The sequence below is a fragment of the Bos mutus genome, chromosome 9 (genome assembly GCF_027580195.1).
Source record: "Bos mutus isolate GX-2022 chromosome 9, NWIPB_WYAK_1.1, whole genome shotgun sequence".
NCBI lineage: Eukaryota > Metazoa > Chordata > Mammalia > Artiodactyla > Bovidae > Bos > Bos mutus.
The window spans coordinates 43782861-43800914 of NC_091625.1; the positions used below are offsets into that span (position 1 = coordinate 43782861).

General features: G+C 35.4%; 1 protein-coding gene across 4 annotated transcripts in view; it reads left to right on the forward strand.

The window, feature by feature from the left end:
- Positions 1–18054, forward strand: part of ATG5 (autophagy related 5) — a 145162-nt gene that overhangs the window by 12556 nt on the left and 114552 nt on the right. For 3 of the 4 annotated variants that reach the window (XM_070376528.1, XM_070376529.1, XM_070376530.1), the window contains exons 3-4: positions 7856–7983; positions 17659–17737. In XM_070376528.1, coding sequence (XP_070232629.1) covers positions 7856–7983; positions 17659–17737 — 207 coding nt within the window. The remainder of the gene's footprint in view (positions 1–7855; positions 7984–17658; positions 17738–18054) is intronic. The other variant, XM_070376531.1, reaches the window with a different exon arrangement.

Below are 18054 nucleotides of genomic sequence, written 5' to 3' on the forward strand. Positions count from 1 at the left end.
TGATTTTACATCTCAGATATTTTGTACTTTTCTTATACCTTTCATATGCCATGATACAGCCTAGTTCAGACGACCATTTGAAAACCAAGGGGTTTTATAATATTAACTGATTTCCCTGGTTTCTGTCCTGCCCTCTTTCCATTTTCCTGTCTGCACAGTTAGAGAAATCTTTAAAAACACATATCTAATCTTTTCACCTGCCAGCTTGAAACCTGTAGTGGCTTTTCATTGCCTTTAGTATTCTTAATGTAGTTTACAAGGTTCTTCGTGATCTGGTCCCTTGCTTCTTCAGTACTGTTCTGTCCTAAACCTCTACAGTCCTGTCATATTCAAATTCTTATAATTCCTCATGTGCCAGTCTTTGTCTTTCTGTATTCATGCCGTGCCTTCCTTGCAGTTCCCTCTGCTAGAATGAACAGAAGTATCTCCCACCCCTACTCACACCCAGACATCCCAGTCCACACATGTTTGGTTCGTTCCTGTTTCCCTTTTGACTCTTGCCTTAAAATGTACTTCCTGTAAAGGCCTTCCTTGAGCTTTCCTGGAAATTTCTTTGCTGTTTGCTCCTATAACATCCTTTACTTCTTTACATTCATCATATTTGTAATTTTGTTTTTACTGTCTTCCTCTTAAGCCTATAAGCTTCATGAGAGGAAGAACTCTTTCTGTCTCATTCACTGCTCTGTCCTCATCACCTAGTGTGATGCCTCACACATTGAAATGGAACAGAATTCTAGTATATTTTTAAATTTATTTTAATTGGAGGCTAATTACTTTATTGTAGTGGTTTTTGCCATATATTGACATAAATCAGCCATGGGTGTACGTGTGTCCCCCATCCTGAACCCTCCTCCCACCTCCCTCCCCATCCCATCCCTCAGGGTTGTCCCAGTGCACCGGCTTTGAGTGCCCTGTTTCATGCATCGAGCTTGGACTGGTTATCTGTTTCACATATCTGTTTTAATGTTGTTCTCTTAAATCATGCCACCCTTGCCTTCTCCTACAGAGTCCAAAAGTCTGTTCTTTATATCTGTGTCTCTTTTGCTGTCTTGCATATAGGGTCATCATTACCATCTTTCTAAATTCTATATATATGTATCAGTATACTGTATTGGTGTTTTTCTTTCTGAGTTACTTCACTCTGTATAATAGGCTCCAGTTTCATCCACCTCATTAGAACGGATTCAAATGCATTCTTTTTAATAGCTGAGTACTATTCCATTGTGTATATGTACCACAGCTTTCTTATCCATTCGTCTGCCGATGGACATCTAGGTTGCTTCCATGTCCTAGCTATTGTAAACAGTGCTGTAATGAACACTGGGGTACCTGTGTCTCTTTCAATTCTGGTTTCCTCAGTGTCTGTGCCCCACAGTGGGATTGCTGGGTCGTATGACAGTTCTATTTCCAGGTTTTTTAAGGAATCTCCATACTGTTCTCCATAGTGGCTGTATTAGTTTGCATTCCCACCAACAGTGGGATTTATTCCTAAAGAAAGAGGGCTCCCTTTTCTCCACACCCTCTTCAGCATTTATTATTTGTAGGCTTTTCGAGAGCAGCCATTCTGACCAGCGTGAGATGGTACCTCATTGTGGTTTTGATTTGCATTTCTCTGATAATGAGTGATGTTGAGCATCTTTTCATGTGTTTGTTAGCCATTTGTATGTCTTCTTTGGAGAAACGTCTGTTTAGTTCTTTGGCCCATTTTTTGATTAGGTCATTTATTTTTCTGGTATTGAGCTGCATGAGCTGCTTGTATATTTTTGAGATTAATTCTTTGTCAGTTGCTTTATTTGCTATTATTTTCTCTCATTCTGAAGGCTCTCTTTTCACCTTGCTTATAATTTCCTTCGTTGTGCAAAAGCTTTTAAGTTTAATTATGTCCCATTTGTTTATTTTTGCTTTTATTTCCATTACTCTGGGAGGTGGGTCGTAGAGGATCCTGTTGTGATTTATATCAGAGAGTGTTTTACCTATGTTTTCCTCTAGGAGTTTTATAGTTTCTGGTCTTATATTTAGATCTTTAATCCATTTTGAGTTTATTTTTGTGTGTGGTGTTAGAAAATGTTCTAGGTTCATTCTTTTACAGGTGGTTGACCAGTTTTCCCAGCATCACTTGTTACAGAGATTGTCTTTTCTCCATTGTATATTCTTGCCTCCTTTGTCAAAGATAAGGTGTCCATAGGTATGTGGATTTATCTCTGGGCTTTCTATTTTGTTCCATTGGTCTATATTTCTGTCTTTGTGCCAGTACCATGCTGTCTTGATGACTGTAGCTTTGTAGTAAATATGAAGTCAGGCAGGTAGATTCCTCCAGTTCCATTCTTCTTTTTTCTCAAGATTGCTTTGGCTCTTTGAGGTTTTTTTGTATTTCCATACAAATTTTAAAATTATTTGTTGTAGTTCTGTGAAAAATACCATTGGTAGCTTGATAGGGATTGTATTGAATTTATAGATTCCTTTGGGTAGTATACTCATTTTCACTATATTGATTCTTCCCATCCATGAACATGGTATATTTCTCTATCTATTTGTGTCATCTTTGATTTCTTTCATGAGTGTTCTATAGTTTTCTATATATAGGTCTTTTGTTTCTTTAGGTAGATTTATTCCTGAATATTTTATTCTTTTCATCACAATGGTGAATGAAATTGTTTCATTAATTTCTCTTTCTGTTTTCTCATTGTTAGTATATAGGAATGCAAGGGATTTCTGTGTATTAATTTTATATCCTGCAACTTTACTATATTCATTGATTAGCTCTAGTAATTCTGTGGTGGTGTCTTTAGGGCACCTATGTAGAGGATCATGTCATCTGCAAACAGTGAGAGTTTTACGTCTTCTTTTCCAATCTGGATTCCTTTTCTTTCTTTTTCTTCTCTAATTGCTGTGGCAAAAAGTTCCAAAACTATGTTGAATAGTATTGATGAGAGTGGGCACCCTTGTCTTGTTCCTGACTTTAGGGGAAATGCTTTTAGTTTTTCACGATTGAGGATAATGTTTGCTGTAGGTTTATCATATATGGCTTTTATTATGCCGAGGTATGATCCTTCTAAGCCTTCTTTCTGAAAGGTTTTTATCATAAATGGATGTTGAATTTTGTCAAAGGCTTTCTCTGCATCTATTGAGATAAAACATAAGGTTTTTATCTTTAAATTTGTTAATGTGGTGTATCACATTGATTGATTTGCGAATATTGAAGAATCCTTGCATCCCTGGGATAAAGCCCACTTGGTCATGATGTATGATCTTTTTAGTATGTTGTTGGATTCTGTTTACTAGAGGATTCCAGTGTATTTTAATTCTATGTTTGTTTGTTAAGTGAATCTCTAATTTTATAGCTGAAGATTCTTGGACAAAATAGGATTTGGTGTAAACAACATTACAGGCACTTTTTTGCTGAAACATAAGCAATCTGTTGTTTTTGTTTAGTTGCTATGTCCAACTCTTGCGACCCTGTGGCCTGTAGCCCACTGGGCTCCTCTGTCCATGGGATTTCCCAGGCAAGAATACTGGAGTAGATTGCCATTCCCTTCTCCAGGAAATCTTCCCAATACAGGGATCAAGCCGGCATCTCCTGCGTTGCAGGTGGATTCTTTATTGCTGAGCCACCACGGAAGTCAAGTAATCTATACAACTATGTAAAACATGTATTCCTTATTGGCTATACAGAGGGAAAAAATGTATCACGTGTGTCATACTGAGTGCTGAATGAAGAATAAGAGAATAAGAGTCCATATAGTGGAGAGTATCCCTGGAGGGGTTAAACCTTTTTGTATTAAAAGAACTTGAACCTTGAAAACGTTAATTGAAGTGAAATGAGCCAGACACAAAAGGACAATTATTTTATGATTCCATTTAGATGTAACTGCTGCTGCTGCTGTTAAGTCACTTCAGTTGTGTCCGACTCTTTGTGACCCCATAGACAGCAGCCCACCAGGCTCCCCCATCCCTGGGATTCTCCAGGCAAGAACACTGGAGTGGGTTGCCATTTTGTTCTCCAATGCATGAAAGTGAAAGTGAAGTTGCCCAGTCATGTCCTACTCCTAGCGACCCCATGGACTGCAGCCTACCAGGCTCCTCCGTCCAAGGGATTTTCCAGGCAAAAGTACTGGAGTAGGGGGGCCATTGCCTTCTAGAAGGGTCTAATTCAGAGCCGGAAAGTTAAAAAGTGATTATGGAAGGCTGGGAGGAAGAAGGGAAAGTGATAGTCACTCAGAAGTGTCTCATGGCTCCTCTGTCCATGAAGTTCTCCAGGCAAAAATACTGGAGTGGGTTGCTATTCCCTTTTCCAGGGATCTTCCCAATCCAGAGATCGAACCTGGGTCTCCTGCACTGCAGGCAGATTCTTTACCATCTGAGCCACTAGGGACGAAGAAGAGAATGAGGTAATTATTGTTTAATAGGTACAGAATTTGATGGAAAGTTCTGGAGATGGATAGTCATGGGTGTCACATGGGTGACACAGCAGTGTCAATGTATTTAATGTCACTGAACTGTTTGCTTAAAATGGTTAACATGGTAAATTTTATGCTAGGTATATTTTAACACAGTTTTAAAAAATGAGCTTGAAGTAAACCAATGAGATATACCAAAGAAAATTCTTGTGTGATACAATCCTAATGTAGAAGGCAGGGTTATGCTTTTGATGTTATTTTCTTTCCATTTTACCTATTTGAATATTTACTGGATAAACTGTATCTGTACCTATTCTAGTTTTTTCTTAGTGCTACTATGTTTATATTAGTTACAGATTACTCCCAGGGGCCAATGTAGAACAGAAGATTCCAGCTACATTTTAGTGTGAGTGTGGATTCTGTCTTATGAATGAGCATTCTTCTAAAATTTATCACTTTTGACCTTTTGTCACTCTTTTAACCTTTGTCATCTCTGATTCTTTATCAAATATTTATTATATGCCTCTTATAAAGCAGGCACTATTTTGGCCATTGGGAATGTTAGCCGTGAACAAAACAGATGAAAACCCTTGTCTTAATGGAGCTTAAATTCTAATGTTACTAATTCCTTATTGGAAAGAAATTTTTGTATCATGAAAATCATTTGTGAATTTTTCAGCAACTCTAGTTGAACCTTGCGGAGAAGGCAATGGCACCCCACTCCAGTACTCTTGCCTGGAAAATCCCATGGACGGAGGAGCCTGGTAGGCTGCAGTCCATGGGGTTGCTAAGAGTCGGACACGACTGAGCAACTTCACTTTCACTTTTCACTTTCATGCATTGGAGAAGGAAATGGCAACGCACTCCAATGTTCTTGCCTGGAGAATCCCAGGGACGCCGGAGCCTGGTGGGCTGCCATCTACAGGATCACACAGAGTCAGACACGACTGAAGTGACTTAGCAGCAGCAGCTGAACCTTGTACATGTAGTATAGGTCTTTCCAAAATCAAGAGCTGATACCCACACTCATTTTTTCCTGATTTATCTTCCTTCTTAGGATCTCCGTAGGTGAATATCATTCTCTACAGAGTAGATAACTATGTAATACCCAACAAACTGGTTAAAGTCCTGGACTTAATAATACAGAACTGTTGGACGAATAGATTATATTTATTTATTTTTTAAAAATGGCTAATCTACCATGATATTTTAATTTCTTAGAGACTGTCCATGTTACATCTGTACTTGATTCTGTCATTTGTGACACTAATGAATTTTTCTTTGTGATTTCTTTGATAGAATATGGTTTTGACAAGTTACTAATATTAAAGCTGTATGTAAAATAGAAGTGATAATAATACTTCCTGTAAAACAACTAGTGCTTTTCCTTATACTTAGTAACTTTTAGTTTCCTTTTTCTTTTCTTCTCTAATCACATTTTAGTTGTTTCATTATATAATAAAAGAAGAGCTTCTGGGACTTCCCTGGCGGTCCAGGGGTTAAGACTCCATGCTTCCAAACCAGGGCGTGGGTTTGATCCCTCCCTGGTCAGGTAGCTAAGATTGCACTTGCTGTGTGGCATGACCAAAAAATTTAAAAATCTTTTAAAAAGAGGAACTTATGTTCTGTTCAATTCACACTCCTATCCTACAGCTTATTCCTAATATGAGCACCTTTTTTCCATACTGGAACATTCCAGCTACCACTCACATCCTTTACCTTGTAGCCCCTAGGACCACTGTAATGTTCTCTTACCTAACTGGAGCCTGTCACCTCTATCTTCATTGATTAAGTATTGATCCCTGAACTAGAATATTTCTCTTTGTATATAGTCCCCAGCCCAGTACATAATTCTATTTGATTCACTGATCAAAAAAACATAACTTTGAATAAGCAACATGAAAAGTGATACAGAGTTCCATTCACAGAAGCAGCTGAAAGAGAGTAACAAACCATTTTACCACCAAAAGAGAACAGAACCTTAGGAAAGCAAGAAATGGCTAGAGCTTCTCCTGCAAAGGAGGAGAATACACGAATTTTTGCCAAGTTCCTCCTTTTATCTACTTGTAGGTTCTTTAAATAAATCATTGCTCTCTTATGTTTTCTTTCTGGGCTCCTTTCCTGGGGGGAATAATTCTGATGGCCTTCATACTTCCAGTTCTTACTATACCATCCTCAGTGTTCCTTTCCAGACTTTTCTCTCTGCAAAGCCCAAGTAGGTCCAGCCTCCATAAGGACAGATTAGTGTTGACTGACACTAGCAGGACCCCCAGTTCATCAGTATTATATTCTAAGCTTGTGCTTTATTGCATTTAAAGATGTGAATGTGTAACTCAAAAGTTAGTCATCTAACGTGTCTTACCTCCTTCAGATTTCTTCATTAGTTATCACCAAAATTTGTTCTAATTTCCAGGCCTCCCCTACTTTTCCATTCCTTCTTTCTCATCTCATGTAATATTTCCTTAATAGATTTCCTGTATAGAATCTTATTGCAGTCTGTCATATACAATGGTTAGAATAACCCTCAAGTACTGTTTCTCTTTGGGGTTTCCCTGTTGGCTCAAATGGTTAAGAATCTGCCTGCGTGTGGGCAACGTGGATTTGATCCCTGGGTCAGGAAAATCCCCTGGAGAAGGGAATGGCTACCCACTCCAGTATTCTTGCCTGAAGAATTCCATGGACAGAGAAGCCTGGTGGGCTACAGTCCATGGGGTTGCAGAGTCAGACATGACTAAGCAGCTGACACTTTCACTTATTTCACTATTTCTCATCGTATCATTTTATTTGTGGTATCATAGTGGGCTTCATTGTTTATCAAATGAAATCTTCTAGCTGACCTTTAAAGGCCTTTCTAAAGCTGCTGAAGTAGTTTTGTAAGTACTTTTTAAGAGTTTTTTTTTTAACCTCCACTTTATTTTAGCCTTGTAGTTGAGGATAGATTATGTCCTTGCCTTGGTGTTCTTCTCACAACTGAGTCGGTACACAGTAGATTATCAAAATATGATGGATCAACTGAGAACTCTTGATTGATAAGTCAAAGTGTACATTACACTGAGGTGATTATCTTCCCAGAGTTGAATTAACTCGGGTGAATCATATTAATTTTCAAGTTAAATTTGATAGAACTAATAAATATGCTAAATAGTATGGCTTCTGATTGCATTGTATTTTTATTTGGAAAAAAACTTTTACAGAAGGATTACACATAGACTTGTTTATTCTAGGCATTTACCCTATAAGCTATACATCAAGTAATGACCTCATAAGAAATTTTAAGTCATCTTAACCTTTAGCCTTTGATTTTCTATAAAAAAGTTTGCTTTGTTATAATATTCAAAATAATGCAAAAAACATGCCTGTTTTTCAGAATATTCAAAATGTAGTTTAAAATCCTATTTAGTGTATTTCTTTTTGAAAAAAATAGTAAATAAATATGGTTTTATAAATTTTCATTTCAGTTGCTTTTGCCAAGAGTAAGTTATTTGACGTTGGTAACTGACAAAGTGAAAAAGCACTTTCAGAAGGTTATGAGACAAGAGGACATTAGTGAGATATGGTTTGAATATGAAGGCACACCACTGAAATGGTGAGTGAATTTTTCTGCATTATTAAGCATTGAGTATATGATAGCTTTAAGAAGATATAGTGCCTTGAAGCAGTTTTTTAAAAGTTCTGTGCAAGAAATCACTAGTCTAGCTCTATAATACAGTGGATTTTAAATCAATGCTAAACTATTTTATTGGAAATATTTCTGCCTTCTATTTGGATGCATAGGACAGATTTATATATTTTCATGAATAGATTTTTTTATATGACATGGTAATAGTATATTTGGTTATTTTTTTAGCATATATTTAAAATATGAATAAGTCACTCTGTGATACTATTCAGTTTTGTTTCTGTCTCTAAAATCTTTATAAACGGATCTTTATGTACACATGATTACCTGGAGGGACATCTTTCAAACTGATTGCCACATACAGTTGACCACTGTGCTATGTTGCTTAGCTTTGGTCTAGTAGTTAAAGTATATTGATTTCCTTTTTATGTGAAAAATAATTTTGATGATATATCAGAGTACTATTTTTTTCAGAAACATCTAAAATAAATATCCTTTTTCAGAAACATACTGAAAATAAATCCCAAATCTGGGCTTATCTATCTACAGATGATGTAATTTTGTGCTTCCTCTGTTACCGGGAGCTTTGGTCATTGTGCTTCCAAAAATATTTATGGAAATTGAAGAAGTTACAGGAAGAAGAATAAAATGACCCAAGATACGCTGAGATATAGGTGTAGTTAAATGAAAAAGGTACAGACTGAGTCAAGCTTTAAGTGAAATACGAAGAATAATAGTTTAATAATGGACTTGCTCTCTGAATCTGGGAATAGTAAAAAATGAAGAGTTTTAAAAGAGGCTTAAAGCAAATAAAAGAAAGCTAGTAGGTATGTAATAAGTACAACTGTCTTGAATCCAAGGATCATTTAGAAATAAGGAGTGAACTTTTGGAACTCAACTTGTACTGATTAATTTCCAAGAGTAGTTAGATTTCTCTTAATGATTCAGAAACATACAAGGTAATATCTTGTATTCAGTCATGGGTCACATCACTAACCTTTTTTTTTTTTTTTTTTTTGGTATAACGTCCATTTTTTAATCAAAACAGAATACGGATCTTCATAATCACATTATCAGACTCATGACTCTTGAATAATTCTAGACCTCAGGCAGCATAGATAAGTCAATGTTTTCTGTTTTCTTTTTATTTCTCAGAAGAATTGAAGGTTTTGGAATGGGAAGGTGGCTTAAAAGAAGTATAAGAGCAGCAAGGATCAGGAGAGTAGAGGGAAAGGAAGGAGGGGGAAAGATTGTGGGTGAGTAGCAATAGGATATATCTATGTTCTTGACAGTTCTATCTATATTATAGTTGGATATTGAAATTGTATTGCTTAATGTGCATTAGTTGTCGATTTGGAAAAGGAAATGGCAACCCACTCCAGGATTCTTGCCTGGGAAATCCCATGGCCAGAGGAGCCTGGCGGGCTACAGTTACCGATTACCATAAGAAGAACTGATGTGACTGACCGTGGGCTTTTTAGTTTTATCATTGTAAAGCATGGTTTCTCAACAAGGGCTGTATTGACGTTTGAAGCCAGGTAATTCTTTGTTGTGGAAGGGCTACTGTGTATGTTGCAGTATTTTTAGAAGCAGCCCTGGCCCCTACCCTCTATTGCCAGTTGTGATAATAAAAATGTTGCAGGGCATGGGATGCAAAACCACTTCCAATTGAGAAACTTTGGAAGAGATGAGAAACTTCAACTGAGCTTTTATAGTAAATGGTTATTACGTCTTCATCTTTCAGCTGCTATTTTAATTCATCTTGTGTGGTGGTTATTTTTGTATTTGATGTGATTTGTCTTCTGTAGGTTTGTATTCTATATATGATATCAGTAAATGACATTTGGTCCCATTTCTCCCTGTTACGTTGTCTTCAAGATATGTGTTCCTACTTTGTCATTATTTATCCTTTCTGAAAATCTTTTATTAAAGAGCAAAGTTATTTTTCCCTTTAGAGAGCTTATGTGAATGCAGTTATGTTCACATTGTCTTCATTTTAGTTTTGGGGGTGTTAACTTTTTATGTATGATATCAGTTTCATAGCTATGTCTTGTGCACTCATTTAATGGCTATTTAAAAAATTTTTTTAGTTTTATTTATTTATTTTGGCTGTGCTGCATCTTCATTGCTATGTGGGCTTTTCTGTCATTGTAAGAGCTGGGGCTACTCTCTCATTGCTGTGTACAGTCTTCTTACTGCTGTGGCCTGTTCTTGTTGCTGAGCACTGTCTGTAGGGCACGTGGGCTTCAGTAATTGCAACACGTGGGCTCAGTAGTTGCAGCTTCTGGGTTCAAGAGCACAGGCTCAATAGTTGTGCTCTATGGGCTTAGTTGCCCCGCAGCATGTAGGATCTTCCCAGATCAGGGATCACACGCATGTCTCCTACATTGGCAGCTGGATTCTTTACCACTGAACCACCAGGGAAGCCCTTTAACTGCTTTTGATACAACGTTTCCTTTAGTATTGTTAGGTACTCTGTATATTTGAGGAATGAATAATTTACTGAGGCATGAATGTAATCCAAAGCCTCTGGACTAAGTTCTGACCTTTTCTCTTTTTGCTCCGAACCATAGCAGTTTTCTCCTATGTGATAAGAGTTATTTTCCTGGAAATAGGCTGTCAATATCTACCTAGCATTTAAGCAGTGGGCTTCATAGGATAGGATAATCATTGTAGAGAAGCTGCTACCACTGAAGCTTTTTAAGACTTGGACTTTTGAGGCCATAATGATCACTAAAGAGTAGAGGAGGACTTCCCTGGTGGCTCAGTGGTGGAGAGTTGGCCTGCCAGTGCAGGAGACACAGGTTCAATCCCTGATCTGGGAAGATACCACATGGTGCAGAGCAGCTAAGCCTGTGCTCCACAACTATTGATCCTATGATCTAGCACCTGGGAGCCTCAACTGCTCCCAGCCTGCACATGTGAGCCTGCACATCCTAGACCCTATGCTCTGCAATGAGAGAAGCCACCACAATGAAAATCCCGAGTACTGCAATGAAGAGTAGCCCTCTCTTGTCACAACTAGAGAAAAGCCCACGCAGCAATGAAGACCCAGGACAGCCAAAAATAAATAAATAAAATTATTAAAAATTATCAAAAAAAGAGTAGAGGAACATTTATTTGAGGAGGATGATGATATCTGCCTTATGCTTAATTCTTTGGAGTTTTAAGTAAATTCAAGTGAGAAAGAAAACCAAATACCAGTTTAGACAATTCCTAAAAGAAGGAAGAAAGTATAAATTGATATTCTTTCTCTCTATAATAACCCTGTCTCCTATTTATATTAATTATTTTGCAGATATTTAATCATCTGTGTGAGGTGCTTGAGCAGGTGCTTTGTAGCTTAAGCAGTGGCTCAGAAGAGGTGCTAAGTAAATGTTTGTTGAATGAATAAATGAATCTAAATAAGTTTTTTATTGATAAAACTTAGACTCAAATAAATAAAATAACTTACTCAAATGAGCAAGTAGGACCATATATTGAGGCTCTCAGTTCAGGGATCTTTTTGCTATATGTGGTGATAATTCTGTTAGTTGTTATTGTTTTCTCTGATTCTGTATGTTCTAATTACATTTTAAATTCTGCATATTAGAATAGAAAAATATTTAAGAACAGTGGTATGCATATACTGAATACTTAATATATTGTCCATTTGTAAAGAGGTGCCGAGGAGGCTTTATCTGTTTAGTGCTTTATCCTCTATATTCTTTATGTCTTTAATGTTTAAAAATTATATGGGAAATGAAAAAAGCTGATCTTAAGTTAAGGATCTCTTTCTTAAGAGTATTTGAGTTTATTAGTCAGCAGAGGGTGCTCTAACATTACACTGTAAGAGATAGTTTTTTAGAAGAGTCAGACACAACTGAGCAACTTTCACTTCACTTCTTGTTACCGTAACTCGTGTTCAAATTTGTTACTTTTATATTAGGCTTATTTTAAGAGAAAAGATCTTGGTTCTTTAAAGAATATTTTGTTAGTATATCCTAAAGTTAGATCTTAGGCCTCTAGGTACAAAATTTAGAAAAAGTTCTCTGTCAACTGTAAAACATGTCTCTACTGGGATATTAATGTTTTGTATAAATTGACTTATTTTCAAGACTGACTGTTAGAAATAAGTTGTTGAAACTACCTTTTGTATTTAAAGAAAAGCAACAAATACTGATGTAGATCTGAGGTTGTAGACATACTATATCCATTGACTCAGAATTTAATACTGTACCTATGTGATTTCAAAAGTGAACTTTAACAAAATAACTTTTGTAAAAAGGCTCTTCTCTTAAATCTAGTCATTTTTCTAAGGTGAATTTTTAGAATTTTATAAATTATTCTGTAAACTAGATTTTTGAAATGTGGCTTACTTATTAGCATTTTACATTTGTAATATTCCTTTAGTTGGTTATTTCTGTACTTTTTCATGCAAAAGAATAGACTGAGAAAGCTGAGACACACAGTGCTAGCCTGTAATTGTGTTTGTACCACAGAGAAAGGCAAAATAGATTGTATTCATTAAATTACTTTGGTTTGCATTTGAGTTAAACCTTTTTTTATTTATTAAAATGTAATCCTGTTTTCAGTGAATCACTAATGTAGCAAACTTATGAATAGAATGCATTTATTTAAATGAAATGGAGTGGGACAATAGTTCTCTAGAATGTAGGGAACATTCCTTTCAAAGCTAGTCTTAAAATACTGGTTTGCTATCTAATTCAGATGTTTAGACTAGAATGAGCACCCTTGGCTGACCTCAGAGCGTACCTGTTACTGCTATACCATGTACAATACGTCCATGTGTTTTACCAGTAATAAAAGGGTAAAGAAGCAACAACTTATGCAGAAAAATTGTTAATTCATTTTGAGGATTGAATTTAGAAAAGGCTAGAGCAATTTAAGGAAGAAAAAAAAGAATAAAATGTGAAAGTAGGTGTAACACTATTCTGGTGCAGTCAGTTTTTACTGCACAGTAGATTGAACGTCTCCTGGTTGTGTCTTCTGGGTATATTCAGGTTCAAGTCCTCACTACTTCTTTTTCTATTAAATTTAGGTTAAACTGGCAGGAGTAGCGATGTAACAGCCAAAAGGCTACATTACAATTTACTCATAGTTATGGCTTATGTGGTTTCTGTATTATAGGTTAGGAGCCTGGAAAATCCCATGGACGGAGGAGCCTGGTAGGCTGCAGTCCATGGGGTCGCTAGGAGTCGGACACGACTGAGCAACTTCACTTTCACTTTTCACTTGCATGCGTTGGAGAAGGAAATGGCAACCCACTCCAGTGTTCTTGCCTGGAGAATCCCAGGGATGGGGGAGCCTGGTGGGCTGCCGTCTATGGGGTCCCACAGAGTCGGACACAACTGAAGCGACTTAGCAGCAGCAACAAAACTATATAGACTATCCATTTAGAAGAATTGTGCAAATTACTACTTTTGAAATTTTTGACATAAATCAGATTATAGTGTAAGAATAAGTCAGTACTTTAACTGTTATCCAGTTCTGTTTTTTAGATTTTCTTGCATATTAATAGATTCACCAGAAATAAGGAGTCTTGGGACCAGTTAATTCAGGTGGTGTATTTGTTTGGAGTTAGTATACTTGCATCAGAATCATTCTGACATAAACAACTGCATTGATGATCCACATATGATCTGTATACTTTGACAGTATATATAAGTAAATAGTTATTTTACTCCTATATTTTTCTGGCTTAGTTTTATTTTTAATGTTTGTTACAGGTTAACTATTAGATATTGTTTTATTTAGAATGCTTTTTGGTAATATTTTACAAGTTTTAAATTTTAATATATTTTAGAAATTATCATACTTAAATTTCCATCCTAATCTTTAGTATATCAAGAAAAATCATCATCATTTACTGAGACCAGTAAACTTTATATGTGTGTGTATATATATATATTTAAGTCACTTTATAAATAATTTAGAGAAGAATAAAGGAATGGTGTATAATAACTTTATTAGAAATTTTACTAAGCGTTTAAATACAGAAATTCAAATTTTTGCTCCATGTTTTCGCTGGTTTTGAATGTATATATATCAAAAATGGGCAGTGTCCTCAACGCAAATAACTGCTCATTAGTTATCAAACATTCAAATAGACCTCTATGAGGTTCTAACTTATCATTACTTCTGGCTCTTTGTGCGCTTAACAGCAGTGCTTTGCAAAATTATTAAAGCCTTATATCATGATTATATTGTAAAATAATTTCTTTTTTATATGAGTAAACATTCAGTCCAGTTCTTTTTAATTTCTACATCATCTAATTCCTTCCAGTCATCTTTGTTTACAAATCTGCTTTTAACATTTGCCCACTTTCTGTCAGAGCAGGAGGAGAAGGGGATGACAAGAGGATGAGATGGTTGGATGGCATCACCGACTCAATGGACATGGGTTTGGGTGGACTCCGGGAGTTGATGATGGACAGGGAGGCCTGGCGTGCTGCAGTTCATGGGGTCACAAAGACTTGGACTGAGTGACTGAACTGAACTGAACTGAACTGAACTGTCAAGAAAATTGCAGAGTACATATAGCATTAAAGATAAGAATACTGACACTCTTGCTTTTTCAAAAATGAAATAGTTTAGGTTCTACTCATAAAATACTATATGAAGAAATACTTTCTTTGATTATGTGGATAAGAATGCCATATGTCCTTTGAAATACACTGTTCATTCATTAGTTCTTAAGTTTTATAAAATTCATTGAAAGGATATTATCTAAAGACTCATAGTCTGAGATTTTAGTTAAATGATCATTTTACCAATGTCATTAAAATCTAAAGTACTGGTTTGTGTCTCTTTGCAAAACTCTTCTGATTTATCTAATTGTGTAGTCTTTCTCTGTCAATATAGGTGGAAAATAAGACATTTTGAATTTTCACCTGTGTTAATGAGAGCTGAAAGCAGACTCCAAAGATGAGGTCTGCATCCTTATTTTATACTTTGTTGAAATACGATGTAATGTTTCAGGTGACAAAGTAAGAAGATGGAAGAAGGATAATTATTATATCTTTCTTCTAGGTATAACATTATTCTTCCATTCTTACTAATCTTATCAATCTTTTTTTTCCAGTTAGGAATAATTGATAATGATGAAATAATTCCTGGAATGAAGTAGCAAAATTTTTCAAGATGGAGGAAAAAAATAAGATCACCAAGATATCACAGTATACCTTAGATTTATAAAAAGGTCCAGTGAATTCATATGGCAATTGCTAATCTTATTCCTTTTTTTTTAAGTGAGTTTTCATTGTGAGTTTTGGAAGACTTTTAAGAAAGAAAGTTATAAAATATTAATCTTAAAATAGTTATAACTGCACAGAAAAGAAGTTCACAATCTAATATTGGGCCCATTGAATTTTTATTGGTATAACAAGGGTTAACTATTCTATGGATCTTGATTTATGCATTCAGCAGCTCTTATCTACCCTGTTTGAGATTCTGTGCACTTACAGGTTTTTTTTTTTTTTAATATTGAGGGTAAAAATAATTGATCATTGAATCTTACTACATATAACTTGTATTCTGACTCAAATACTTTTTTTTTTTAATTTTATTTTATTTTTAAACTTTACAATGTTGTATTAGTTTTGCCAAATATCGAAATGAATCCACCACAGGTATACCTGTGTTCCCCATCCTGAACCCTCCTCCATCTTCCCTCCCCATACCCTCCCTCTGGGTCGTCCCAGCGCACCTCAAATACTTTTTTTAAAAATTATACTTGATTTTTAAATGGTATTATAGGTTGTTTTAAAATAATATTTGATTTAACTTAAGAATTTGTGTATAGTTCCATTTTTGAACAGTAGAAAATGTGTACAACACTGAATTGCTAGTCATTTTATGGGCTTATTGGTGAATCTATCCAATAGGTTAACTATGTGGATGCGTGCATGCTCACCCGCTTCAGTCACGTCCAACTCTTTGTGACCTCATGGACCGTAGCCCGCCAGGCTCCTCTGTCCATCAGATTTTCCTGGCAAGAATACTAGAGTGGGTTGCCATGCTCTCCTCCAGGGGATCTTACCGACCTAGGGATCAAACCTTCATCCCCTGTGTCTACTGTGTTGCAGGTGGATTCTTTACAGTTGAGCCACTGGGAAGGCCCATAGAGTTGGGAAGACAGTATGCTCTTTTAGTTTAAGTACCCACATTCATTTTTAATCTGATTACAGATACCTCAGAGGGACGTGAAGACTTAAAAAAGGTCTATTTTGTGAAAATGTATGGCGTTACATAGAGCTTGTACAATTTTAAGAGGTCAGAGAGAAGGACAAGAAGTGTATAGGATCTATAACTTGTTTATAGTGCAGTATTTTTTAAATTACTGTTTTTATTTCAGTTTTTAACTGAGGCTGGATTTTTTCCTGATTTCAGAATTTACTAAAGAAAGCATGCTGTAATTTAGTTGATCCAAAATAATATTCATTTCTAGTTTTGAAAGATTTGTGTTAGTTACTGACATTCAGTTAAAAGTTTGAGGGTTTTATAAAGAGATATAACACATACATGACTAAAACTACTCACTGTTTTATTTTACTAGCAAGGCATTCATCCTGAATGCATTTTAAATAAAAATATGATCTCTAATGACTGATGATTTTTCCACAATTATATTATGTAGATTATAATTTTGTTTGTATAGTAGGCAAACATAAATACTGTTAGTTAATATTTGAATTTTGGTCAGGTAATATATTTGGGTCACTCATTTTGAAATAAACTGATGTATTTTCAAAGTTTTCCGCTCTTAAACCTAGGAGTAATTCACTAATATATTATGGAGGAAAGAACAAGGCTGTGCATAAAACCAAGCAGTCCTCTATTGGCCTTTGCTGGGGGGATTATTTAATTTTGATAATTAAGTTACTTTAGATTCTTTAAAAGGGTGTAAAAAATAAGGTTTGTTCTTTGAAGTCTGCAAGATCTGTATTGTTAACTTGTTTGATACTAAATAATTTGCTTCCCTGTGAGTAATGATTATATTAGGAAATGTTCTCTTATTTAGAAGTCGCTAATTTATTATTTTCTTTTAACTTTAGATTTAGGTTATAGAAGAATATTCAGTGACTTTAGAAAATATTGACATATTGTTACATAAAAAAAAAAAACAGGTTACAGTAGTTTGTAAAGGATAAGCCTAATCTATATTTAGAATTATTTGCATAAAGAGAAGATTAGAAATTTATATGCTGTAATGTTAATAGTAATAAGTACAAAATAAGTGATTTCATGCCCCTTTAGGTACTCTTCTCAGTTCTTAAAATTGTAAAATTTAAGTTGTTTTTAAAAAAAGCTCATCATCCAAAATGAATACTGATATGATAATTAAGTGTTGCAATACTGTGACATAACAGTGCTCATGCCTGATAAAACGTTTCTTAGTACAGTTTCATTATGTATATTGAAAATTCCCTGGCGAATGAAATGGCTAGGGGGGAGTAAAACCCTGATGCCTGAAAACTTGCCATACTAGCCCAAGCAAGTAACTGTAAAATATCACCTTCCTGTGATTTGTGGTTAAAGTCCCCTAATACTTGATGTTAAAATGTACTTGAAACTTATTTTGCATTTGTAGTTTAACTTTAAATATTAATTTTTTCTTATAATGTACTCTTTAATTTTTAGGCATTATCCAATTGGTTTGCTATTTGATCTTCTTGCATCAAGTTCAGCTCTTCCTTGGAACATCACAGTACATTTTAAGGTATAGTCTATATAGCATATTCCATTTGTCTCATTTGTGGTACTACTTAGTAAATAGCCTTAGAGTAGAATTTTAAGTTGTTATGCTTTCCCATGATACTTTTATTTGCTAAACTACCATTTGTGTTTATGTGTAAGATGTCCTTCGATTTCTTTTTTACTTTTGGCACAACCATTTAAACATTTAATGTATGAGTGCCTGTTCTTTATTGGAGCTAGACACTCCATGTTTGAAATTAAATATTTTGGAATTATTTTTATTAGGGACAGCAAAATCCAGAGTGCATGTAGGCATGAGAATGGGGAAGGAGGCAACCT